The 26,008-nt window shown below is 41.6% G+C and overlaps 1 protein-coding gene across 2 annotated transcripts in view; it reads left to right on the top strand.

Annotated features, from left to right (window-relative positions):
- SNX4 (sorting nexin 4) overlaps positions 1-17,322 on the top strand; it is a 49,687-nt gene extending 32,365 nt beyond the window's left edge. Inside the window, exons 9-14 of one of the 2 annotated variants that reach the window (XM_084807655.1) lie at positions 1,566-1,631; positions 3,362-3,451; positions 7,196-7,295; positions 11,232-11,377; positions 13,768-13,882; positions 14,971-17,322. In XM_084807655.1, coding sequence (XP_084663781.1) covers positions 1,566-1,631; positions 3,362-3,451; positions 7,196-7,295; positions 11,232-11,377; positions 13,768-13,882; positions 14,971-15,018 — 565 coding nt within the window. In that variant the 3' untranslated portion in view covers positions 15,019-17,322. The remainder of the gene's footprint in view (positions 1-1,565; positions 1,632-3,361; positions 3,452-7,195; positions 7,296-11,231; positions 11,378-13,767; positions 13,883-14,970) is intronic. The other variant, XM_084807662.1, reaches the window with a different exon arrangement.
- Positions 17,323-26,008: the final 8,686 nt, after the last annotated feature.

Below are 26,008 nucleotides of genomic sequence, written 5' to 3'. Positions count from 1 at the left end.
TGGATCTTCTCTCTCTGTTTCTGTCCCTTCTCAGTGGCGGCTTGTGTTGTATTTCCTTCTAATCCTTCCTCTCCTCAGTGGCTGTGACTCCCAACGGTGAAGAAGGGAGGTCTCTTCCCTCTGCAACCCCATGCCTGGCATAGCATGTTGCAAACACCAGGAGCCCTGGGAAGATTACATGGGGTGTAGCACTGCCACAGGTGTCAGCAGGGGTGGGGAAACCACCAGTGATGGGATGGAGAGGGGGCAGAGAAAGGCCTTCCACTGCTAGAGCAGCAGCCACCTGGTAAGGGATTTGCAGGGGCTGATGGGAGGCACTGGGGTCTTCAGGATTTTGGCCCAGCAACTGCAAGTTAGTTTAAAACTCTTGCAAAAGCCTTTTCCTGAACAGTCTCTACTTTCACTTGTTATTTATTTATTACTCTTTTATCCCACCCTTCCTCCAAGAAGCTCAGGGTGACACCCATGTTTCTTCCTTGCTCCATTTAATCCTCACAACAGTGCTGTGAGGTAAATTATGCTGAGAGGGAAGCACCCAGTGAGATTCGTGGCTGAGTAGAGATGTGAACCAAAGTCTCCCTGGTCCTAGTCTAACCCTAACTACGCAATATCACATGCAAGTCCAAATTGAAACTGGGGTATTTTGCATATCATTAAAAAGAATTCTATCCTTCCTGACTTGGGACAAAACATTTACCAGCCCTCCTCTTTGATACGTACATATTTTGTGTTGGGTGGCTTTGATAGTTGTCGTCTGGAAATAAATGCTTCTGGTGCACAAACATAAATAAATAAATGTGGATAACTGCAAGGCTATTTCTCTAATGTGTTTTTATAATATTTTCCCTTCAGATATAAATAGCTTCTTATTTCTTACTGAGGGCAAATAGAATGATATACCTAACCACTAAACATCTCTCAGACAGGAAGACCAGACTTGGCACTGTTATAGTTTTGTTTTCAATTAGTAATGAGAAAATCTGAAATCCCAAAGGGGTTGATTTTGAGTGGGGCATCTCCCAGAATACTATATGTTATTCAGTGGATTTTAACAACATTTACATTGAGAGGGAAATGTATTTGAAACCTTGGCGAATGTAAATCTTGACGGTTTCGATTATCTCAAAGTGAGATATAGTGCTCCTCCACAAACTCTAAGGAAGTCATTCATATTTAAGTACTGTAATATGATGTGATGTTGCTTTCCAGTTTTAAGTGTTCACACAAAGCTTCCTTTTAGGGATGGGGGAGCAGTTCCCTAAACTGTTGAAGTTTGTAAAAAAAACAACAACACACACACAGTTCATACAAATGTTTGAGTTGGGACCGCATGTTTTAAAGTAGACTCACAACTTTATTTATTTGATTGATTGATTGATTGATTGATTAGCTTTGAATTCAGAAGTGCCGCTTGGAGGTAGCGCAGCAGTTTAGCCAAGCATAACTTGGACGTTTCTCCATAGAGCTATCACCTGGGGAGAAACTACTTACAGGATGCAGCTTATTAATTTCTTCACCCTTTACATGCAATGTTGTTTATTATTTAACTTGCGTTTCTTCTCTAGTGAATGGAGTGCAATAGAAAAGGAAATGGGGGATGGGCTGCAGAGTGCCGGTCATCACATGGATGTGTAAGTATTGACTGAGAACTGATGGAAGCCAGATGGACACATTAAGAAGGGGAGGGGGTAGGAAAATGTAGTTTTCAGAAAATGCTGTGCATTGAAGAATAGCACTGTAGGCTGTGCAATATTTCACTAGCTTTTAGTTTGGGCTGTTTTAGAATCTATTGCATTAAGTAGTCCAAAGACTCCCTGGTGACTTAAAAGAATTTATTTTTTATTATTATTTTGAAACTGTAGAAGAGGTTGGCACCCTTCCAGTGTTTCCTTTAAGCTACTGTGCCAGAAACTGGTAGAATAAAACCTAATGTACTGCAGACCTGATGTTCTCCATTTGTTTGATAGCAATATCTTTGCAGTATAAACCAGTAGCTATCCTTTTCACTATACATGGTAAATGTATAGATTTTGTTCTTAGACTCTGAATTCAGGCACTGAATTCTATCGGGGATCTAACGTCTGAGGATTTGAATTCACCCTAATAGTATTTTGGTAATTTAGAAAAAAAGTAGGGTGTCCTATTATGCAAGCCTGGTAAAACAGGAGAGAAATTGAACGATACCAGTCTTGCAGAAGGTGGTGGGCAGAGGAAGATTTTACTTGGCCATCTGTTTCCAGGTCCTGTGTTATCCGTCCATGTTATGACATGAAAGAGAAACTTAAATGCCTATCTTACTACTTGAAGAGGGAAGTAGTCTATGTTCAAGGATCATGGTTTCCCTCTGCATTGTAGAGGAGGACATCTGTTGGAATGTGTTGGGTCCAAGTTATTGAAGACTTCCTGAGTTGCAACTAGCATCTTTTCATTTTCTTTGAAGGCTATAGGCATCTGTACTTACACAATGTGCTCCAGTAACCTAGTCCTGATTATATTAGGGAATAATTTTATAGCCTCTAGACAGCGTCTTGGGGGCCGTAGGATAGTTCAGATTCCTGGATCTGAAGTTTCAGACAGCACTCTAACCTTGGGGCCAGGAATCCGAGCTCCCCGTGCTCTTCCTCTTACAGCCAGCATGGAGAGGAGGGTAAGGGAGCAGGGAGGGGAACTTGGATTCCAGGCTCCAAGGTCAGAGCACTGTCTGCATAGCTTATTTGCAGTGTGGCTTAGTGTATTGTGTGAACGCAGCCAGTGTTCCAGCTGATCCATCTCAAGGATTGTAATTTTAAAAGTTGCATGCTGAACATCCTTTTTAGTATACTCAACATCCTGCATGCTTGAGACTGGCTGGGAAGCTATTTCTAATTGGCCATTCCCTTCCTGGCCACACTGCAACATTTTGAAAAGTTATTTGATATAATATGTGATCGGTAGGCAAGCAACCAATTTTTCCCCTTGCCTTCTTGGCTGTTTGACATAAAATGACTTGGTAAGTTACCTTTAAAAGAAGAAAAGTCCCCCCCCCCTTCAATTTTGAGCTGCCTATTTGACAATTGTTGATGAGTGACCATAAACTGCACTAACCAATTTTCTTGGGGGTTTTTCCCGTTACAATAAAAATGTCTTCTTTTTCAGAGAAGAAGTTTGACTAATAAAAAATGTATCATTTTATTGTAGCAATGACTTCGAAGCCTTGAGGAGGTACAGTTGGTGCATAATGTGTTTTATTTATTTATTTGTTCATTTTTAATTGTGGGTTTAAAGGAAACTTAGCCCTTTACTAGGACATAGGAGGGTCTTACATTGATCAAGTTTTGGGAACTTGGTTTGTTATCTGATGTCCTCTTCTTCTTTTTGCTAGGTATGCAGCTTCTATTGATGACATACTAGAAGAAGAAGAACATTATGCAGACCAGCTGAAAGAATATCTCTTCTATGCAGAAGCTCTTCGGTAAGTGCATTGGCACATCTCTTGTGGTTATTCTGATTGTGTTTAAACCTTTGCAGTTGAACTCACTTTTAGACAGTTTACAAAAATAATGGTCAATGCAGTGCACAGGAGACTTCAAGAGCTTGCTCATCCATGGAATACTTGGACAAGTTACTATCTAACAGCCTCCCTCCTGATATGTGTATAATATGGAAATACTGATGGCTCACATAATACTGGAGTCATGAACTGTGATAGAGCCTGAGAGTATATGATAGAGGCAACAGTGACAAGGTGTCAAGGGCTCCTTGGAGGCCTCTCTCAGTCTAATCCAGTAGCCAAGTCCAGACACAGACAAAGGGATTCTTTTCAAAGCTTTATTCCGCTTTTACAACTTAACAACTCTACTGTTAGCAACTAGATATGAGCAGCAGAGTACCTATGCCCTAAGTTGGAACAGTTGGTCCCCGTTTGAAAGGGAATCACTGGCAGATCCCTGAACTTAAGGGCTAGGGAGAATCCCTCCCCTTTTCCCTTGGATCCTCTGGGCGCAGTCGTTGTTTGCGCGCCAACCGGGCACTACGCCTCCTTTCTGCACTCCATTTGGTGCCGCTCTCTGCGTTGGCGTCGCGCGTCCATCAAGTCTGCTTCCCGCGCTCTGTCATTCCCTGGACTGCTATCTAAGCTAGGAATGCTGGTGGGAGGAATCTCCGTCAGCTGTTGGCCCTGGTAAAGAGGAGCACGCTCCTCTTCCAGGAGCGACTCCTCTTCCTCAGAATCAGAACTACTCTGGGATTCTATGGGCTCAGTGTCCACCCTGACATCAAGTCAAATTATCCTCTTCTGTATTTTGGAGAGACTTTGACCCCTATTCTCTTTGTCATAGGGTTTACTATTTAAAGACTATTGGAACTCAGTATCTGGGTTCAGATGATCACTGGGGGAAAGATGCCATCATGGCTTCTCACTCCGCAGGCCGTGCACGTGCCCATTGTTTGAACCCGGTGTGCCGCGTGGCAGGGGTGGCTTCATACCCACCCTACAATCCACAGTGTGCAGTAGGAGTTGTAGGGCTGGTACGATGCTGCACCACATGCTGGGTTTGCACAACACGCCAACTTGTGATGCAGCACAGGTAACTATGTAAACAATGGGGGTGGGGAGAGAAGCCATGATGGCTTGTTTTCCACCTGCGATTGTCCAAACACCCCCTGTAATTCACAGGACTGGTTAGAGTACTTTTGTTTACAGACCTGGAATATGTGGCCCAATTTCTAGAAAAAATCTGAATATTTGTATACCTGTCGTGGAAGTCTCCAAGTGCATGCCCAAGTGGTTAAGATACTTCCTGGCTGTGCAGGAAGCTAAACGCTAGCATATGCATAGCTCAAGACAAGTTGACTACAGATGACTTCAGAGTTTTCTGAACATCTCCCTAGAAGCAAGACTTGTACCCCACAAATGGAGAAAGTATTTCAAGGCAACCCAGGAAGTGGGAATGTTTTCCCACCTGACAGTGAAACCTGGGACATGACATGCTTCTCTTAATAGAGGCTAGCATTCCAGTATGAAGCAAGCCAAACCACATGTGGGATGGAGTGTTGGGCTGTTAGAATTGCTTTGCCTCCTCTCATACTTCAATTAGTTCTCGGCTTGAGAGAGGGGAGCACTTCTGGTAGTTCTCTCTCTGCTTGTAGAATGAACGATTCACTACCATTTTGGATTAAGATGTTGGGTTAGGAAAATGCACAGCTAAGTAACATTATTGTATTTGGCGTTGCTTTATTGTTTATGTGAGTCCCAGACATTGAAAAACTTAATGGGTTTGATCCAATAATACCCTTGCACTGGCCCTCCAGGCTTGCTGGCAGCGGCACATACACGGCCTCTGCCACTGGCAGTTGCAATGTAGTGCTTCTATGGCCAAACGCCGAAACAAGCGGAAATGCTGCTTTTTGGAGTGGGGCATGGCCTGCCCCTTCTAGAAACTAGTGTTTGCACTCATTTCAGCACTTCGCCACAGAAGCATTACATTGCAGCCACCAGCAAGCAGGGGTCACATACGGCCTGAGACACCAGCACAAGGGTCCTATTGGATCCAACCCAGTGGAAGCTCGGAAGTATTTTAAATAAAATAAATAAAAAATTCTAAAATTAGCCATTCAAATGGCATACAGAATGTTAATACAGTAGGTTTTGTCGCAATATGAATAATAGCATTACCTGCTGGTATTCTCTTGCACTAGCCTCTGAATAAACCATATACAGCTGTGCACACATTAGAAACTGCACAAGCAACTTGGTGCCTTCTGAGGAGCCAAAAGAGGACCTATCAACTCACACAGATTCCAGTTTGGTATATTCCCACCTTGAAAATTGCTAACATCTTGAATGTGGAAAAAGTCGATGGAAAGGGTATTTCAGTGTTTTCATGTCTAAATAAGGCTCACTGACCAGATTTTGAGAACTGCTTCTCAAATATTCTTTGACATCAGGCAAGAAATGGCAATATTACTAGTTGTATTTATTTTATAGAGACATGTATATGACATCCTTCTAGTCCCCATGCGGCATTCAGACCTGCACACAATAATTTAAAACAATACAACATTAAAAAGTAAGTTAAACAAAAATACAAAAGCAATAAAAATATAGAAGCAGAGACCATAGATAAAATGACCTTTAAAGAAAACAAACACCTAGCAGGCAAAAGCCTGCCAGAATATAAATGTCTTCAACTAGTGAAAGATATCCAGAGAGGAGGGCACCCATGAGGCATGGTGTACCACAATATTGGTGCAGCCACTGAGAAACCTGGACATGTTCAGCTGTGCCTCCATTCTATGTGGGACACATTTGGCCAGTTCACATGACAAACAGCCCACCATGGCTTATTTAACCTATGGTTGTTTAACCCATGGTGAGGCTGTGGTGGGTGCAGGGTGCATGTGGCCACCGTTTTGCATACCTAAGCCCAACTTGGACGATGTCATGTCATGTGAACCTGTGAGGGTTAACCCTAGAACAGACCATGGATTATGTAAGAGTTATTTAACCCTTGCATAATCCACCCTTGCTGTGTTCTCACAACCCCTGGGGATTAGATATGCAAAGCGGTGCTCATGAGTGCCACGGCTCATCATGGGTTAAATAACCCACAATGAGCCATGTTGTGCGAACCATGTCATTGAAGGGCATCTCCTTCTGTTCTTAGGGAGCAGGCAGGTTGGTATGGGAGGAGGCAGTCTTTCAGGTATTGTGGACTCAAGCCATTTAGGGTTTTAAAGGTAATCTGTACTTTGAACTGTGTTTGGACGTAAATTGGCAAACAGTGCAGGGCCTCAGGATAGATGTAACATGATCCCACAGGTGCATGCCAGCTAACATCCTAGTTGCTTCATTCCGGTGCAGCTGGTAAGATTCTGATCCTAAGACATCCGAGGTTTCTGCCCTGCCTGGGGATTTGTAAAACATTTCAATATTGAAATGGCCTCGCCTGAACTGTACATTGTATGAATGAAGGCCCAGGCTGTATCTCTGCTGAAAACTCTGATGAATTTGGAGATGCAACAACTGTGGCTTAATGCAACATTGAGAGAACAGCTCTTCGTATCATGTTAACTGTATCAGAATTTCATTAATTCCAATGGGATTGTTAAATACATGCTAGAAAAGTTTGTTTGAGATGACGTATGTTTAAAATAAACCTGATTTTAAAAACATAAAGAGGAGAGAGTTTCATTTGAAAGCTTTGATTATTTTCAGGGCAGTTTGCAGGAAACACGAACTTCTGCAGTATGAGTTGGAAATGGCTGCTCAAGATCTGACATCGAAGAAGCAGCAGTGTGAGGAATTGGCAACAGGAGTAAGCCTGGTTTTATTTTTTCCGCTTTCTTATCCAAAATCTAGCATTAGAGAGAGCCAGGTTCTTAACCTAAATGACATTAATGTATGGCTTGCTGACAGGAGGCTCGTGAAAAGTCTTACGCAAGTTGTACATCTTAATGTGATTTATTTCACAGTGATTTATGCTGTCCATGCAATAGAAGTTTATGTCTTGACCACAAGAGTGTGTAGCACGCTACTGGATAAAGTACAGTTTTTGAACTTGGAGGGAGGCAGTAGAGAGGAAGGGAGAAAGCTTTTTTTCTTTTTAAACATTAAACATTAAAATTAACATCCAAAAAACTCCTACTATTCCCAGCATGCCCCAACCAGGGTATTAAAGCTACTGAAAGTTGTGGGACTTCTTTATCTAAACATGCATAGGATTGCACCCTTAAAAAGATTATAGTACGGCCTTACTTGTTTAGTGGCTTGGGAGATACCCAGTCAATTTGGATAAACTAGAGTGCTCTAAACTTCTGATGGTAATGACATGGGGATATGAAGTGGATTGGGATAGCTGTACTATGCATTGTATAATAGCACACTGCATGCAACCATCTTACGCATGGCCCTGTTTGTTAAAATTGCATATATGTGAGTGGGTGAGTAAGGTAGTGAAAATGAAATTGCTTATTTGAGTAGGACAAAAGGAATGGAAGATGTTTGGAAATTAGCATTTTTAAGAATCTGTCAAGGAAAGGATGAGCGTTGGAGAGAACAGAAAGGGGGGATGATGATGGTGGTGATGATAATTTATTTCATTTCCATACTGCCCAATAGCCGAGGCTTTCTGGGTGGTTCACAGCAATTCAAAAAAATTGCGAATCACAATGTTATACAACATTATACAAATGTTAAATGATACAACTTTATAATAAAACATAATCTTAAACATTTTAACATACAAAATTTAAAATGATTTAAACAGCTAAAAACAATTTCAATAAAAAGTTTCAGTAATTCAAGACAGCTGACATAAATGCCCCAGCATATGCCATTAAACGCCTGGGAATAGAGGACGGTCTTAATCTGGTGCTGAAAACATGACAGTGTTGATGCCAGGCAGCATCAGTGAGGGGCCACCACTGAAAAGACCCTCTCCCTTGTTGCCACCATCCAAGCCTCCCTCGGATGAGGCACTCGAAGGAAGACCCCAGATTTTGATTGTAATGTCTGGGTAGGTTCATGTCAGTTCAGGCATTCTGTAAGTTATTGAGGTCCCAAGCTGTCCAAGGCTTCATAGGTTAAAACCAGCAACTCGAATCGGGCTCAGGAACATACAGGCAGCCAATGTAGGGGAGTGGGGGCAGAACTGGTCTTATATGTTCATACGTTCTGGTTCCACTTATTAATTTGGCTGCCACATTTTGCACAAGCTGCAGCTTCTGGATCAACGGCAGCCCCATGTAAAGTGCATTGCAATAATCTAACTTGGAGGTTACCAGAGTATTGATTACTGAAGACAGGTTATCCCTGACAGATAGGGGCATAGTTGAGCCACCAGCCAAACCTGGTAGAAGGCACTCTGTGCCACTGAGGCCACCTGAGCCTTAAGTGACAGAGATGGCTCCAGGAGAACCCCGAAGCTACGAACATGCTCCTTCAAAGGGAGTGCAACCCCATACAGAACAAGTTGCACACCCTCCCTCTGGTCAGAAGAACCACCCGCTACCCGCATCTTGGTCTTATCTGGATTGAGCTTCAGCTTATTAGCCCTCATCCAGTCCATTGTCACAGCCAGGAGGCACTGATCTAACACATCCACAGCCTCACCTGATGATGATGAAAAGGAGAAATACAGCTGTGTATCATCGGCATACTCATGACAGCACACTCTAAAACTCCGGATGACCCCATTCAGTGGTTTCATGTAGATGTTAAATAGCACAGGGGACAAAACCAACCCTTGAGGAAACCCATGCTGAAGAATCCATTGGGCCAAGCAATATTCCCCAAGCACCACCTGCTGGAGCCAGCCTTCCAAATAGGAGCAGAACCACTGTAATTCAGTACCCCCCACTCCCAATTCAATCATCTGTGAAGGATGCCATGATCAGTGGCATTCAAAGCCATTGAGAGATCCAGGAGTATCATCAAGGGCACACTCCCCCTGTCACTGTCCTGACATAGGTAATCATACAGGGTGGCCAAGACTGTTTCCATGCAAAAACCTGGCCTTAACCCTGACTGAAATAGATCCAGATAATCGATCTCATCCAAGAGTTTCTGGAGCTGGTTGGCCACGACCCACTCAAGGACCTTTCCCAGGAAAGGGACATTTGACACCGACATGAAGTTGTTAAAATTTTCTGGGCCTGGAGAGGATTTCTTCAGGGTTGGTCTCACTGCTGCCTCATTCAGATGGCACGGGACTACTCCCTCTCACAAGGAGGCATTAATCACCTCCCTGGCCCAGCTGGCTGTTTCCTCCCTGCTGGTTTTTGTAAGCCAAGAAGGGCAAAGAAGTGGTTGCACGAACCTGTCCAAACACCTTGTCGCTGTCCTCGAGCTGTACCAACTGAAACTCATCCAAGAAAACTGGACCAGGCTGTGCTGTGGATACTCCATCTGATTCACCTGCTATATCACTGGAGTCTAGGTCCTGGTGGATGCAAGAGATTTTATCTTGGAAGTGCCTAGCAAATGTGCTACATTGGGCCTCAAATGTATTGACAGTGTCCATAGATCCACCATGTAATAGGCCTCAGACAACCCTGAAAAGCTTTGCTGGGCAGCACATAGAGGATTCAATAGAGGCAGTGAGATGTTGTTTCTTTACTGCCCTCACTGACCTTGGATTACCCATCTATAGGACACACCAGTGTTCAATTGCATCTACTAGGTGTTTTTCTCCATCTGCACTCAAGCCATCTCTTATTTTGTTTCATCGCTCTCAGCTCTGGGGTCTGCCATGGAGCCATACGAGCTCTACTGCAAAGAGTGTCAACTGTCCAGGTCACTTCTGCATTCCACAGATAGACCAGGGTTTCAACAGGAGTGCCAGACAGAAAACCCCGTAGAGTCCTCTGGAAGCCATCTGGATTAATTAGCCTTCAGGGGCAGACCATCTTAATAGGTTCACCACCCTTGCAAAGCGGAAAAGCCACCATCAGTCTAAACCTCAAGAGGATGTGATATGACCATGACAAAGGAACCGATTCAAAGTCTCCCACCTTCAGATCACCATCCCCATGACTGGCTGAAAAAAACAAGTCTAAAGTGTGCCCTGCTAAATGTGTTGGGCTGATGACATGTTGGGACAGTCTCATGGTTGTCATGGAGGCCATGAAATTCTGAGCCACCCCAGACAAGGTGCCCTCAGCATGAATGTTGACATCCCCCCAAACCAGCAGCCAAGGGACCTCAGCATCACATCTGAAACCACCTCTGTCAGCTCAGGAAGGAGGACTGCTGAGTAGCGGGGTGGGTGGTACACCAGCAGAATCCCCATTCTGTCCTTCTGGCCCAACACACTATGCGGACACTCCAGACTAGTAGTCAGATGGACCGGGAGCCTGGAGTGAGAGAGAGAGAATTCTTATAGACCACAGCAGCCTCCCTTCCCTGGCCCTCAGGTCTACCCTGATGCTGAACCAAGTATCCTGGTTGGCACAACTGGGAGAGAATAACTCCTCTCTGTTCACCCATCCATAATGGGTGGCATAATTAACCATTGTCTGGAGGAGTGGGAACTTACTTTTGGCTTGTGCTCTTCTTTTTTCCTTCTCTCCCTGCTTCTCAACTCCATTCCTGAGAGAAAAGATGAGATAAAATGTAACAAGCTTTATACTCAGCAAATGTTTTGAGCAGAGGAACCATATAAGCTTTCTCCATCCATGTATTTGGGCGCTTTGTGTTCCTGGAGGAGAAGAAACCAATTTCCTAGGATATGTATTTATTCTATTTTTTTCAGACTGTTCGAACGTTCTCCTTGAAGGGAATGACCAGCAAGCTGTTTGGCCAGGAGACACCTGAGCAGAGAGAAGCAAAGATAAAGATTTTAGAAGATCAGATACATGAAGGAGAAGAGCAGCTCAAGGCAAAGAACTTAGAGAGCCGGTAATTGTTGATTATGTTTAAAGAAAAATTATATTATTGAAATCATAAAAGCTGTATAAGCTATTTGTATAATGCAAGCCTTTTTAATATATATTCCTATTTGTGAATCTTTCTGTTACTAGCAAAAGCAGTACATAGTTAGCTACAGCTCTGAGAGAAAGTGGATCACTTTAACAGCTACAAACACAAATGTAATGGCTTATTGTGTTTGTTGTGTTAAAGTAATAAGTTTAGCAGTCTGGCTGTAGGTGACTTCTCCTTAGCAGAGCTAAATGCAAACATATGCTTCTTCCTTGAGCGGAAAACCCACTTAACTAAAAATCACCTTTAAATTTTTATATAAGTAGCTTCTAATTAAGGTTAGATTTCTTGGCAGGCTGTTTTTTAATGAATGAGCCTTTTTCTTCAAAACAAAAATCTTAAAAATAACTGCTGACATTTCCAAAGCCAGTGTACCTGTGTGAGAGAACAGTTTTTACTGTTTCCTCTGTAAGAATTATAGCCAAGAAGATCAATATGTTCAAGGCTATCTATACTTCATGCTTAAAAAAAAACACACACAGCTTCTTCAGCCAGGGAAACCAAATGTTCCAATGGAAGTGGAATTCTCTGTTCCCTGTATAACTTACCTGTATAAGTTATGTAAATTAAGTGTATCTGCATATTTATCAAGTTCTTAGCAAAATTCTAACATCTTTATTAATGTGTATAATTCTAGTTTTGTTGGCCCTGAGGAAAGGCAAGAAGCTATATAGGTCACTGAAGCCCTACCCCTCAACTCCTGGTCTGTTCAGCAATCCCTCTGGCTTTGGAGACTTCAGCAGACATTGCCCCAAAATATCCAAGCACATATTTTCAATCTCATGAAAAATGTGGTGATGGTGTTTCTTTAAAGGAAGTTGAGATTCTCAGGAAACTAAAGTCTGTACTCCTGTAGAATTACATCATACCCATGACTCTGAATAATACAATTTAGTGAAGGGCTTGTTGGTGTTTTTCCTACAGCCATAAGAGTCGAAGAATGCAGTTCATATCTATGAAGAATGTATAGTGATTGGGTTGGATCAAGAGAACCGTGAACAGAATTCCACTAACAGAATACTCCCATTCATGGAAGAGGGAGGCAATTTTTGCCATTTACTTCCTGCAACCTTTTGTGCCCCCTGAAAATCTATTCCAGAGGGTTGGGCAGTTTTGGACCCTTTTGATGAATAGTCACTGGCTGTAGATAGATGATGATTGCTATTTTATTATGTAGGTCAGGGGACCTGTGGGCACATTTGGGAATTTGAGATACTGCCATGGGCACACCACAAAATGCCTAATTGCCACTTTGGTGTCTACCTGTCACTTCTGTCGATCATAGGCTGCATTTTATTCAGCAAAAACGTTTGCTTCATGTCTGTTGGACACCACAGCATGTCCAATAATACTTATAATATTGAATTCATCAACTGGGCCAGTAAAACTATCCCAGTCTTAACAAAGACCAGATAATGCAAAATACACAAGAGGGAACTCTTTGACACCTCATAATAAACCTTGCTTATTTCTCTTTTTTTCTGGCCCCCTCCTCCATATTTGTATGTTTAGATAATTGGCTGTATTTTAATCCCTTAAATTGCTTAAAGAAGAAAATCTTATGTTTGCACATTCCAAGATCTACAGGGATAAAATACTTCTCTGAACGATTAAGATACCAAGCAGCAAGTTGTCCAAGTCCTCATCTGAACTCTGAGTAGTGAATAAACCCAACAACATAAGGAGAACAAATGCATTAATTTTGCTTTGTTATTTAAATGTAATTAAATGGGCCCAAAGTTTCAGTTCAGTATGTTGTATTGGTTAAAGAATGTAAATAAAATTGGAGAACTTGGGTTGATAGTTAAGATGCATTAAATTGATAGATACAGAATTGCAGTTAGTAAGCAAAGAGGGTAGCAGACATCCTGACAAACACCGTCTTGCTTGAATATGTTTTCACAGGCATGTAAAAACTTTCTTGTTCTGGCAGGCTTTTGGGAATAGCTAGTCTGGACCTGTGAGAATAGGACAGATGGATACTATATTTCTTGTTGTTTTTTAACGTTTTGATATTTTATACAATTTTAATATTATTGATAATTTAATTATATTTTAACTTTTGTATACTTCTATTTATAGGTTTTAATTGTACAAGTTTTAACATAAAGCTGCCTTGTGTCCCAGTATTGGGAAAAAGGCAGGATATAAATACAATAACAACAACAACAATAATAATATGGCCCTTTCTCATACTCTTCGTTTACTAATTTGTGATCAGTTGTTCATCCAATAAATTACAAGGTGAACTTGTGCTTACATGCTGATATATGCAATGCTTCCAAGTTTTTATTTACAATTTATTTCAGAGACTTTGTGAAAAGCGCCTGGGCTGATATTGAACGATTCAAAGAACAAAAGAACCATGACTTGAAAGAGGCTCTGATCAGTTATGCTGTAATGCAGATCAGTATGTGCAAAAAGGTAAGTCTATTGGACGAGCATTTTTAACAGGGAACCAGGCTATGTGAATTTAATATACGAGCGCTTCAGTCTCCAGAAAGGATATTCCTAGGCTGACCATATGTACCGTTTTAAATGGGACAGTACCGTTTTTTTCATATTTCCCGATCGTCCCGTCGTTTTAATATAAATGTAAATTTTGTCCCATTTTTAATTTTTTGTAAAAAACGGAACGCGTTTGTCATAAGGCTCTATGCTAATCAAGGCATGCAGTAAAACTACTAGTGTGACGAAAAGGAAGTTCCATTTACGTTGTCCAGCCAGGGCCAGGCTTCTTGAGCTAGTGACGCCGCCCCCTTGCTTGTCTGCAGTGGCGGGGAATTCAAGAGGTGGCCGCTAAGTCCCATTCAGCGTGTGGGAGCCAGGAGGGTGAGTCTTACTGTTATTTCTACCATCATTCCGTTATTTTCTGTTATGAACGATATGTGGTCAAAGGCGGAATCTAGATTAAGTGTTGAGACAATGAGGGCTATGTTAGTTGTAAAACAAAATTGTGTCATGGAGTGTGAGAAGTTTTATGATAAGGTGTTGAAAGACCGAAATTTGCTGCGTAAGGTTACTTCGTTGGAGAAATACTCATGGTACGATCGTGGTGAAATACAGACCCCCTCTACATCTACCTAAACTTCTGTATGAGTCATGTCACTGAAGAATAATTGTTAGCTCAATATGTTCATGTAATAAAACTTTTATCGTCTTTTTCATGGATATGGAATATTACATAACCCCGTCCCGTTTTTGTCATCCCAATATCCCGTTTTTGTCTCATGGAAATATGGTCAGCCTAGATATTCCTTTTTGCATTCTTCAGAAGGCTGCTACCACCCCTGTATGTGAAGATAAGGAATATTCTGTTCATGTTTAAACTTACCGCATACATTATTTGGAGTATGCAAAATTTGCACTCCTCCATCATGAGGTGTAAAACTCCCAGTGATTTAAGTCAAAATTAATGCATGGATGTTATCAGCTGATGTTATCCAACTACCTTCTTAAAGGCTCACTTCAAATACAGCATTTTCTTTCTTTCTGTTTCTTTGTTAATGAAGGGAATTCAAGTTTGGACAAATGCAAAAGAATGTTTCAGCAAGATGTGATGTATGGAACTTCGTCCTTCTTGACAAAATGGTGGAGAACAGAAGCACAAATGCATGAACATGGATCCTAAGTTGCTACATTACTAAATCAGGGAAATGGTGTAGTTGTAAAAGTAGGGCACAAAGAATTGGTCTCTGTTCCTTGATGGCCACCTTGTGGCTTGTTTTGCATGCAGTAGCAAATTGAACATTGTAGTTCTCTCTCAAAGTAAGGCTATAGGGAGGATCCAAGTCGGCTCCGATGATGACATAAGCGAAACTGTTCACCATACTAGGCTCTTGAACCACCAATCTTTGCACTATGTAAATCATTTCCTGGTGCCCCTTCTGTTTCACATTTGTAATGCTGTAACATATAATGATGTGGATTTTTTTTCCTTTATGTAGTGGCACAAAATTGTGTTTTCAAAGTTTCATCAATATCCACAAATATCACATTCGTGGTATATCTCTGGTGAAAAGTTGTTTTTCCAAAAATTTGCTTTCTCTTTGTAACACATTTTTGAATGTTTAATACATTATACAAAAGGGGTGTTCTGTACAGTACAACATTATGTTTCCATGCTAGAAATTTAAATGGATAGGATTCCATAATAGAATTTTTCTATTTGCCAGCAGGTAACTGCATAATTAGCAAGCAGATAATACATTTACTGTTACTGACCTCAGTAGAAATGCTTAACACCAGTTTTAAATTTAATTGGCAGCATCCATTAGGTTAAAAGTATTTGGTTCTGCATTATTAGTTATTTTAAAGATGATTATGCTGAACATAAAGGTGTTCCCCTTTTGAATACTAACAGTAGTAATTTCCTGAAGAACATTATTAATCTGAAGTGGTTTTGCTTTGCACATGCAGCAACATAAATGTGAATTGCATTTACATGTCTTTGCATTCATTTTGTTTACTGCACTTTTTTCTAGATTTTTTAAAAAGGGAAATGAAAAGGATGGATTGTTTGTCCTCTGGTATAGTGTGTTCAAAAAGCAAGGTCTCTCTTGCTAGCTCTGTTTAATCTTAAAATGCAAGACACTGATTCCCAGCTGTAAGAAAGATCTAATGTTCATTGTCCTCTTCTGCATAGTGGTATTTAAAATGTCACTCAAGTTAATGTGGAATCAAGCCAGACATAATTGTAGCATTAATTCTTCTTTCAGATTAATAGTACTCGTTTGTCAAGCATGCATTTAATTATTTCAGATAATAACACTGTATTAGTTTACATATACCAGAAAGAACCTCTTAATCTTTTTATTTCCCCAAATCAGATCTTTTTTCTTCCTGCAATTATAAAACCAGGTTTGCAGAGTAAAACGTTTTCAGCTAAACTGATGTAATTTTTTATTTTTTTTAAAGGTTAATGACTGATTTTAAGAGTAGTTACATCTTCTTTCATTCAAGAGAAAATCTAGCCTAGATAGATGCCAGATCATTCCATTTCAGAGAACTGTAGAATCTAGATCCTAAAACTGAAGAATAAAAACTTGTACATTCCAAAAACAATAAGCAGCTACAAAGTTAGATTTTTATAGTAAACTTCCTAGAGTAGTCGTGCCTTAATTTAATACCACTGGGCACTTGGGAGTCAATATTTTCCATGCACTTGATCTTCTTAGTGCCTTCCCCCCCTTCTTTCATAAGCTGTATAACTTAAATGTATTAGTATGCCTTTTTCTTGCTATCTGTATTAAATTTGAGAAGGGATCAAAAGGTTCTTGTAAGCTTTGTGCCAAATATGTGAAATAAAACTACACTTTATTATTTTTGCTTTTCACATTTATTTTAGATTGTCTTATTAAGTTATTGCATCATGTATTGTGTTTTATTGTTAGTACTTATTATTTTTTAAAAATGCATTTTCAAAAGATCTGGGCTTCAAACTCTGCTTGCATTTGTGAGATGCAAATATGTTTCAAAAAACAACCACCAAAGTTCTACTTAAGTACATTTCCATAAGATCATTTTCCTCAAGGTAAATTAGTACATCAGTATTTCTACAAAGAGTCTGAGGAGGATGCTGGTTGACACACAAAGAAGGGTAGCACCAATTTCTAAAAACCACCAAATGCAGGCAAGATTTAAAGGGTGGTAAAATTCTACTTACTGGAAGTCATCAAACTAAACGGTTACTTTATTTCTTATGTATGAGAATTTTCCTCTGAAAGGAGAAAATGTATACTGTCAAACACACACAATAACCATTGCTTTTAGCAAGTTATACTTTAAATATATTGGGCATAACAGACTTTCTGGACTGTTTTGATAAGCTTCAGAAGATAATAAAATCCAGTTTGTCTCCCTTTCATTTCTTTCAGTGCCCTGGGCAGTTTTGGCAAGCTAGTTGAAGCAAATGGGCTTCCCAAAGTGTCTCAGAGCAAGTGTCCTCCCATATAGGCTCCTCAGACAGCACTGCAATGCTGTGACACTATATTGCATGGTTGAAATACTGGCCACTCTGAAATAGAAAGTCTTATGCAGAGCCTATCCATAACGTTTCCGCAACTGTATGGGTAGGAACATCTTCCTGCTTCATCCCCTAAATACCCATAGTAGTGGATGGAATCTCTCTCAAGGCTGTCATATTTGATAAACGTTTGCCCATATTGAACTCCGCTTATGATAATTTATTCACATTACTACAATTCCAAAAAGACAAGCTTTCAGCACATTTTGTTTCCTTGCAACATCCAGAAAAGGCTGTCAGGAATATGCCAAACACGATGGCTTGTTCTGTTCTCCAGTACTTCAACATCTGGCATCTATACAATTTAAATATTAGGAGTGAGACACTTGTAGGATAGAGTGTGTGCCTGTATCAACGTTTAGCAAGGGAGCCCACTATACCTTTACTATCAACTATGCGTGAAGGTGTTACGAAGTAGCTCTCTTTTGAGTGAACAGTTCTGACTCCATTTTGAGACAGTCAGTAAGCCAGGCATCTTCATCCCCAGCTTCAGCAAAGGTGCGAGAAAGGCACAGGAATGGGGCTGAGAGCAACATGCAAGACTAAATCAAGCAATTCAATTTCTAATGGACTTCTTAACATGTATTCTCCAAAGGCAAACATGGGGGGGGGGTGTCAAAATTCAGCAAAACATGGATGTGCTGGATAGCAAGAGTGGTATCTGGTAAGTTACCTAGTCAACCACCTGCAATATGCTCCTTTTGTTCTCCAGCCTTGACACCTGCCTTTAAGACAGTCATTAAGATGCAAGGTCATCTTTTGTTAAGTGAATAAGAGATAGTAAGTAGGACTTTTGTTTTTGGCAAGTACAGCCATCATCCTCAAGCACCCTCTTTTGTTATATGGGATGGCAAACCAACTTAGTCTTTCTCCCATAGCAAGCAGCACCATTTCCAGTGCATGGATCATCAGAGTTGTGATGTCACTGCCTTTCTCTGAACTGTATAAGAAGCCTCAGGTTGGGGCAGTCCCCCTCTTCCCAGAGGTGGGGGGGGCATACTGCTGAAATCACTAGGTGCCTCACCCCTGGAGGGGTAAGGTGCCACACTGCTGCTGAAATCACTCAGTCTCTCTCCTCCCAGAGGAAAGGCTCCATGCTGAAATCACTAAGCTTGCTTGCTAGACCAAGGTGCCAGCAGTAGGTGCTTTGCCTCCCCAGTCAAGGCTCTCTGCTTTCCTTCCTCTTCACCTGAGACCAGGAATTGCAACATGCACTAGTTCCCGTCTGCCAGAAAGTGCACTAGTTCCTGTCTGCTGGAAAGGGCTTCAGCCCAAGGAAAGGTATATTGCTTTTAGAGGTTCTTTGTAGAAATTGTAGCCTCCACCCCCTTTTTCCCTTCTCTCTCTCCTCTGTGTGTGTGCGTGCGTGCGTGCGCACATGCATGTACTCCAAGACTCCTTCCCACAGTCTTGAAAACTGCTTCTGGCCTGGAGCTCAGCTTCACCAAGAATGCAGCTAATTTCCCCACCAAAGCATAACTTGGTGAAAGCTGCAGCACCCACAACTGGTCTGAAGTGTTAAATCCATTTGCTCAGCTAATTCCCCAAAACTAGCTTGTGCATCTGAGTCTTTGTAAACTCCAGTAAATGTGCCATTGTGGCGTTATCCTCTCCAACAGTGTCTTGAGTGTGAATCTCTTTGGGTGGGAATCTCCTTCTTAGCCATAGACGCTCTATTGCCAATGTCTAAAGATTCCTCATAAGTGAGTGTGTAAGTGTTGTTAGAATGTGTGCAAGTTTGTACACGGGTCTAACTAGAGCACATCACGTAACAAAGTTCTGTCATTTAAAACTTAGACCTGTAAACTATTTTTTTGCTAAAATAATTTGTGTATGTTTTACATAGATATTCAGGATTGTATCCAGTGGTATCCACCAGTTTAAAACACTGCTTGCAGAATGGATTCCCCCTTCCACTGCAGCTTCCCACACCTGCTAAATCTGATCCAGAAAGTTGTGGGACTCTCTGAAGCAGATTTGGGGCGCACATAGGGAATGCAGAGAGGAGAGGAAGTCCTATTGTGTGAGTGGAGTTCTGCTTACTCAGTGTTGGATATAGCGCTCAGATACTTCGTATTTCACCTTATATATACAGATCAGCCAAATCAACCCTGGTGATCAATGGGGTGACAGATGTCTCACCCAGATCTCCCTCACATCCAGTATATATACAGTATCAACACTAGTGATTCAAGTGTTGAAATAGTCGGGTTTTGACATCTCAAGTAAGTAACCTTGAGAGCCAGTGTGGTGTAGTGGTAAGAGTGTTGGACTGGGAGCTAGGAGATCCAGGTTCTAGACCCCACTCAGCCATGGAAGCTCACTGGGTGACTTTGGGCCAGTCACAGCCTCTCAGCCGAACCCACCTCACAGGGTTGTTGTGAGGATAAAATGGAGAGGAGGAGGAGGAGAATGTAAGCCGCCTTGGGTTCCTTGCAAGAGGAAAAAAGGTGGGACATAAATGCACTAAATAAATAATAATAAATAATAACCTTCTGACCACTATACAGATACATAACTATATCGAAAGCAAAAAAAAATTAAATCTGGTTGTGAAAATAATTCTTCAGACCTGTTTTACAGTCATTTTAAGGGTGTACAATCATGTCTCTGTTTTCCTAAATACAGCTATGGGTTCATTAGATGAAATAAATGAAACATTTAGAGTGTTGAAAGAGTAGAAAAATGAGGCAGCATCTCTGATCATCTGGATAGTTGCTGGAGACTGCACAGCACCATCCAGTACCTTTTAGGAAGACTTCTGAGGAATAGACAACCTTTTTGCTTAAGATATATGATTTTAAAAGGCTCTTAATGCTTCTTAGCTGCATTTATTCATTGAATGAACTTGTAGTCTGCAAATATTTGCTTAAAGCAAAGCATGCTTTTAGCATCATTTGATTTATGAATGTATTAAAGTAATTGGTTTGAGTTTACAAAATAGTGTGTGTATACCAATGTGAGTAAACACTCCTAACCTCTAGTAATATTAGTTTGCAAGAATTTTATGTGATTAGGTAAAATAAACGTTTGATATATACTGTCCCCTAGTGTCTTAAGTATTGCAGGATGGACCAAAACAAAATCAATTTTAGTTATTCAGTACATTTATATCCTGCTTTTCAGGGAAGGACTGTCACAAAGTGGTTTAAACACTATAGGCATTGGACACAAGCACATATAAATCTACAAAAACAGCATTATCAGAATTGAGAGAATTAAGTGGCACAGCACAAGTCAAAGGCCATGGAGTGGAACAGAATTCACTAGCACAATCTTCTGTGATTAGCCATTCAGGTAGGACTGGAACCACTGTAACACAGTGCCTCCTGACCTCAAGACAGATAATCAAGACAGAAGGGTACTATGACCAGTGGTGTCAGATGCCACTGAGATACCCAGCAGGACCAAGAGGGTTGCAGTCCCACCATACAATCTGAAGTTAATGTCATCCTCTAAAGCACCCTTGCCCAACCTGGTGTACTCCAGATGTTTTGGACCATAGCTCCCATCATCCTTGTCTATTGGCCATATTGGTGAAGCGGTGTAGTTTGGGGGAAGGCTGCTCTGGAGCTATGAAGGACGTTTCTGTCCAAAAAGCTGGTTAGAATCATCTATAAAAAATAGGTACTGCATAACAATATATGTGCAGGTTCTCTCCTGCAGCAGCTAAGTGGGATCTGGCTTGTTGAGCAGTTGGGATGTATTTTATATGGGCTCTGGACCAACAAACTGTTATAGAATGTCATTATTGACAAAGAAAAAAATCTAAGTATTAGCTGCATGAGCTGGTGAATTGGAAGGAGAAACAAAGCTGCAAGCGTCACAGATACTTCTGACAAAGACTCATGGGCCACAGCTTGCTCCACATGACTTAAGATTTGTGTTGCTCAGAGTGGCCCCAGCCCTGCCCCTGCTCTCAATTCAGAACAATTCAGAAGAGTTGTGATGCAGCACAGAGTTTGCTCTCCAAAGTATAATGGTACAGAATCTCAATGGCCTTGTGAAAGCACTTGGACATGCCTAATGTAGCTCTCTGGATTGTAGCTTCAGTGTACATTAAACCTGCTTAGTTTTGACAATGTGTTATCTGTGCTTTTCTGGGTGACTATTGGGAGCCCCATGTAAGTCACAATGATCTATCCATGGAAGAATATGTAATGGCCCAAGGCTGGCATAGAAGCCATAGGCAAAATATATATACTGGAACTGCTGTTTACTAGCTCATTTATTTCATTTATTACATTTGTATACCACCCTGCAGCCAAAGCTCTCTGGGTGATTTGCAAAGATCAAAACCTTAGGTTTTACAGGGTCTGTCTGTCCAAAGAAGCTGTATTTGCCTGAGGTAAGAGTTGCATATCTTCATGTGTTTTGTTTTGGAACAGTGACTGATGTGTGAAGGATTAACTGAAAAGTTTGAAAATTTTGTCTTTTCGTTGCTTATGTGGCAATGTTATGTGTGTGTGTGTGAGGTTCCTGTCTTTTTATACTGGCGTGTGGAATCAAAATGTGATCAGATACGGTTGGTTAACTTGTGGATATTGTATCCAAATCTACTGGTCCATTATTAGAGTCCAGTGGTGGGGGGAATTCTACCCCCAAATGATCTGATTGGCTGGAGGGTCCTGGCCAAGTGTATATGAGGAGAGGTACTGCAGTCAGAGCCAAGAGGAAGAAGGCAGGAGTCAGCAAGTACCAACAGTCACAAAAGCTGGAAGAAGAGCTGAAGGAACCCTGAGACTGAAATCACTTGAGACAAGAGCTGGAGAAGGTCTACAGGTGAGGAGTGGGAGACTCCTGGGGCAGCCTTCAGGAAGGAGCTAAAGCCAAAATGACAGTGGGATGCAGTATACTTGAGATAATGGCAGTTGCTGGTCCAAACTGAACACTGCAGGAGAAGTCTTGAGAACTCTGTACTGGAATACAGAAAACCTCTACCAGAAGAAAGACTGCAAACTAAGTCCTCAATACAGTCTGTGAATTAACTGGTGTGGAGTTTAGCAGGGAAATTGGTTTAAAGTTGGATACATAGGGAGTGAAACTAGAGTTGACATATAGCCAGCTCATAAGGCAACCATTAAAAGGAACAATATATTCTATCATTATATTGTGGTGGTGTGTTTTTTTTTTAACTTACTATATCTTTGTTTTACTTTTGTGAACCTCTGGTCTGGTTTGTTCTATGTCTGTCCCCAGCTACTATAGGGAACAAGGGTAACAAGTAAATAAGAGTTCCTATTTTATGGTGCTGGAGGAACTGGATGAGGGATACCTTACAGGTAGAGTGAACCTCCACATAGTTGTAGCTATTAATTCTCTTTAAGCTAGTATTCTTGGGGTATGATAATGTGAAGGTTCCCCACACACACACATCTGCAGCTATAAGTGGTGTAATACCCTCATGAAGGGGGGTTCCTCCACAGATTCCCATAGAATTGGGAAAGTGATGTAAATTTATCATGTGGTGTTTGTTTCAGTTGGTGGCTAAAAATACTCCCCTTCTAACTTTTTTTTTTACCCATTCAAGGAAACCTCAAGAAACTGCATCATGGTTATTGCGTTGGCTATGCCATCTGTTCTTTTGTGTCAGCAATATACATGGACCATGTTACATCTAGTCTTTCCAAGGTGGAAGTGTGCCATTCCCATCAAATATTGTTCCTGGTGTATTTATTCAACTTGTCCCAATGATGACTTAATTGAAGAACTCTTGGTGGCCAGAATAAATCAAACATCACAATAATGGTTGTAGATCAATGAAGGGTGGTAACAGATGTACCACCATCTATGACATCAACGAAACATATCTTACGTTGTATGACAGATGGAAATAAGCATGAAAACATCTTGTTCTTCACAGCTTCTAAGCAATCTTTCAGCCATTGACTTTTTATATTCTGTAGACTGTTTCACTCCTTTTCCTTTTTTGATATCCTTTTTGGCAAAATATGCCACTGGTATGGCATGACTAAACTTTTGATATGTTTGAAGTATGTATATTTTCTGTCTCTTTTGCTTTATTATAGATGTTCATCCTCTTTAGCTGAAGCTCTTTGTTCCCTCTATTTTAAATGTTCTCATTGATGTATGATGAATAGAAATTTTTGTAATACTTTGTCATGTACGATGGCTTGGATCTTTACTAATGTTCTTCCTTCTACAGAAAGAACTCTGATCCAGCACCTAAGATAATCTGCTCCAGAGGGTTGGGGACCCTCTGGATCAGTGTGGGTAGCGGTGGTGCAGAGGGCTGCAGAGCAGAAGAAGAATTGGTCAGAATTGCCCTCCCCACTCTTCTCCTTGCGGGAGTGTACCCTGAGCAGAATTTCACTTCTGCTGACAAAATGTTAATTAAGATCCAAGAAAATATCTTCATAATATATGGAGCTTGTTCTTCAGCAGCCTGTGTAAATTTGGCAAATTGTTTTCTCATTTGTTTTCTGTACTAAGTTCTCATCCAGTTTTTTCTGCAATTGGACAAAATTGTTACAGCAAAGGAAGTCATATTGTTTTGCTTCACATCTGAAACACAGCAGACAAAGGCAGGTAGTGGACCATAACATATAGTTGCTTAAATCACTTAATAGCCATCCAACTGAACTTTGTCTCTAACTTAAAGGAAAGAAATTATCATTTGCTGAGATAATTACCTTGGAAGTAGGGAGAAGAATGCTTTAGCCACAATTTTAAATTGGGGCCATCATCTTAAAGTCAGACTACATGTTAATCTACATCACTTTCTCAAGTCTATGGGACTGTGGAGGAATCACCTCAAGTAATCCCGCACCTGCCACCAGATGTGGTAAAACAATGTGTGGGTTATCCCACCTATGTCACCAAAAACTACATAGGTTTTCCCGCTGCTGTTCCCTTTTTAAAATATTGAGATTTGGGTCAATGGAACTTCCTGCCACAAGGCCATCTCAACTATAAAGAAAACCTTGACCGCTGCCACCAACAATGTAGGTTCTAGATGTTTTGGAAACCCAGTAGCCTGGTTCCTATGGTGTAGGCATGGGATTGACACTACCACAAAATGAACAAAGTAAGATATTAAGGGAATTATATGCACAAGGAAATTTATGCGTTTCAAATAGGATGGGATTGCTTAAATGTACTTAAATCAAACCTCATTGGTTACTGTTCCTAAGACGCAAGAGTCTTGTCCAAATAAAACAACCAAAGGTCTTATGGCACCTTAAAGACTAACAACTTTATTCTGCTGTAAGCTTTCATGGACACTGTCCACTTCATCAGTTATATCTGATGAAGAAGACAGTGTCCACAAAAGCTTATGCCAGAATACATTTGTTAGTCTTTAAGGCATGGGTCCCCAACCTTTTTGGATCTGTGGGCACATTTGCAAATTTGAGCAACTGCTGTGGGTACCACCACAAAATGGCTCCCACAGAGGATGTGGCTGGTCACATAATGGTTGCCATGGGGGCCTGGCTAGTCAGAGGCAAGCTAAAGGGTAGGGGAGAAATAGCAAGACTAGAGGTTGGGAGCAAGGGGGAAATAGTAAGGCAAATGGGGTAAGGAGACAGAAAGAGCAAGGCTAGAAAGGGAGGGAAAGAAGACTGCCCTAACATAAGGTTTCTGAAGGGGGCAGGGGATGGAGAGCTTCATGGATGCCATTAGAGGTCCTCATGGGCACTGTGTTGGGGACCTCTGCTTTAAGGTGCCAGAAGTTTCTTTGTGGGTTTTGCTGCAATAGTCCAACATGGCTACCTATCCGGAAATTCTCCAGATAATACGTTCTCGGTAGCTTTCCCTTCAGACCAGCTTTCTCTAAACTCCATCTTATCCAAACCCTCACAGCCAGGAGGGGATGTTGAACAACAGTCTTCATCTGCCTCCAGCTCTTCTGCTTCCGTATTATAGGATGATACTATTTCAGGGACTGCACGCTGAAGTTCCCTCTGGTCAGACCTCTGCCTGAAACCTTGTGGTGTTGGTCTCTGCTGCCTGCTTGATATTTCACCATCACATAGCACAGCTCCCATCAGCCAACAGCAGCCCTGGTGCAAGCTCTCTTGCTGCATTGCATCCCCTGCCCATTCCTCCTTTGTGTGTCCCCCCTCCTGCCACCACTGCATTGGCTCTATGAAGAGCCATGCGGCTGGAAGAAGTGGTTGCAGGGCCCTTGCAAGAGCTTGCCTGGTGTCTGGCCGTGTGGCTCTCTGTATTGATATGAAAACAGCAAAAGTGTGTGTGTATGGGGGGGGGGGGTGACAAGGGAAACGGAGGGCGGACAACTGCTCCAGAGAGCTCCACTGGATGCTCTCTCGCTGTGGCAAATGCCACAAGTGCACCCACTGGAGGAAGCGGGTGGTGGCAGTGGCATCGAGCCCTCCTGGTGGGGACGGGGGTGAGGAGCAGCACAATTTTCCTCTCCTCTCACTCCACTGCCTGATGCATGTGCCTCTCCCTGCTTCATGGGAGGGCTGGCCCTGGCCAACAGCTCTGATATTCAGATCTTCCAGTGGGGTCCCCTCAGACTGGAAGATGTCCTTCTCCAG

Source organism: Heloderma suspectum, chromosome 1 (genome assembly GCF_057233095.1).
Source record: "Heloderma suspectum isolate Gila_16-S chromosome 1, 16-S_ref, whole genome shotgun sequence".
In the NCBI taxonomy this organism is placed as follows: domain Eukaryota; kingdom Metazoa; phylum Chordata; class Lepidosauria; order Squamata; family Helodermatidae; genus Heloderma; species Heloderma suspectum.
Note: the sequence above shows the minus strand (reverse complement) of the source record. Positions and strands in the feature narration are given on the sequence as shown.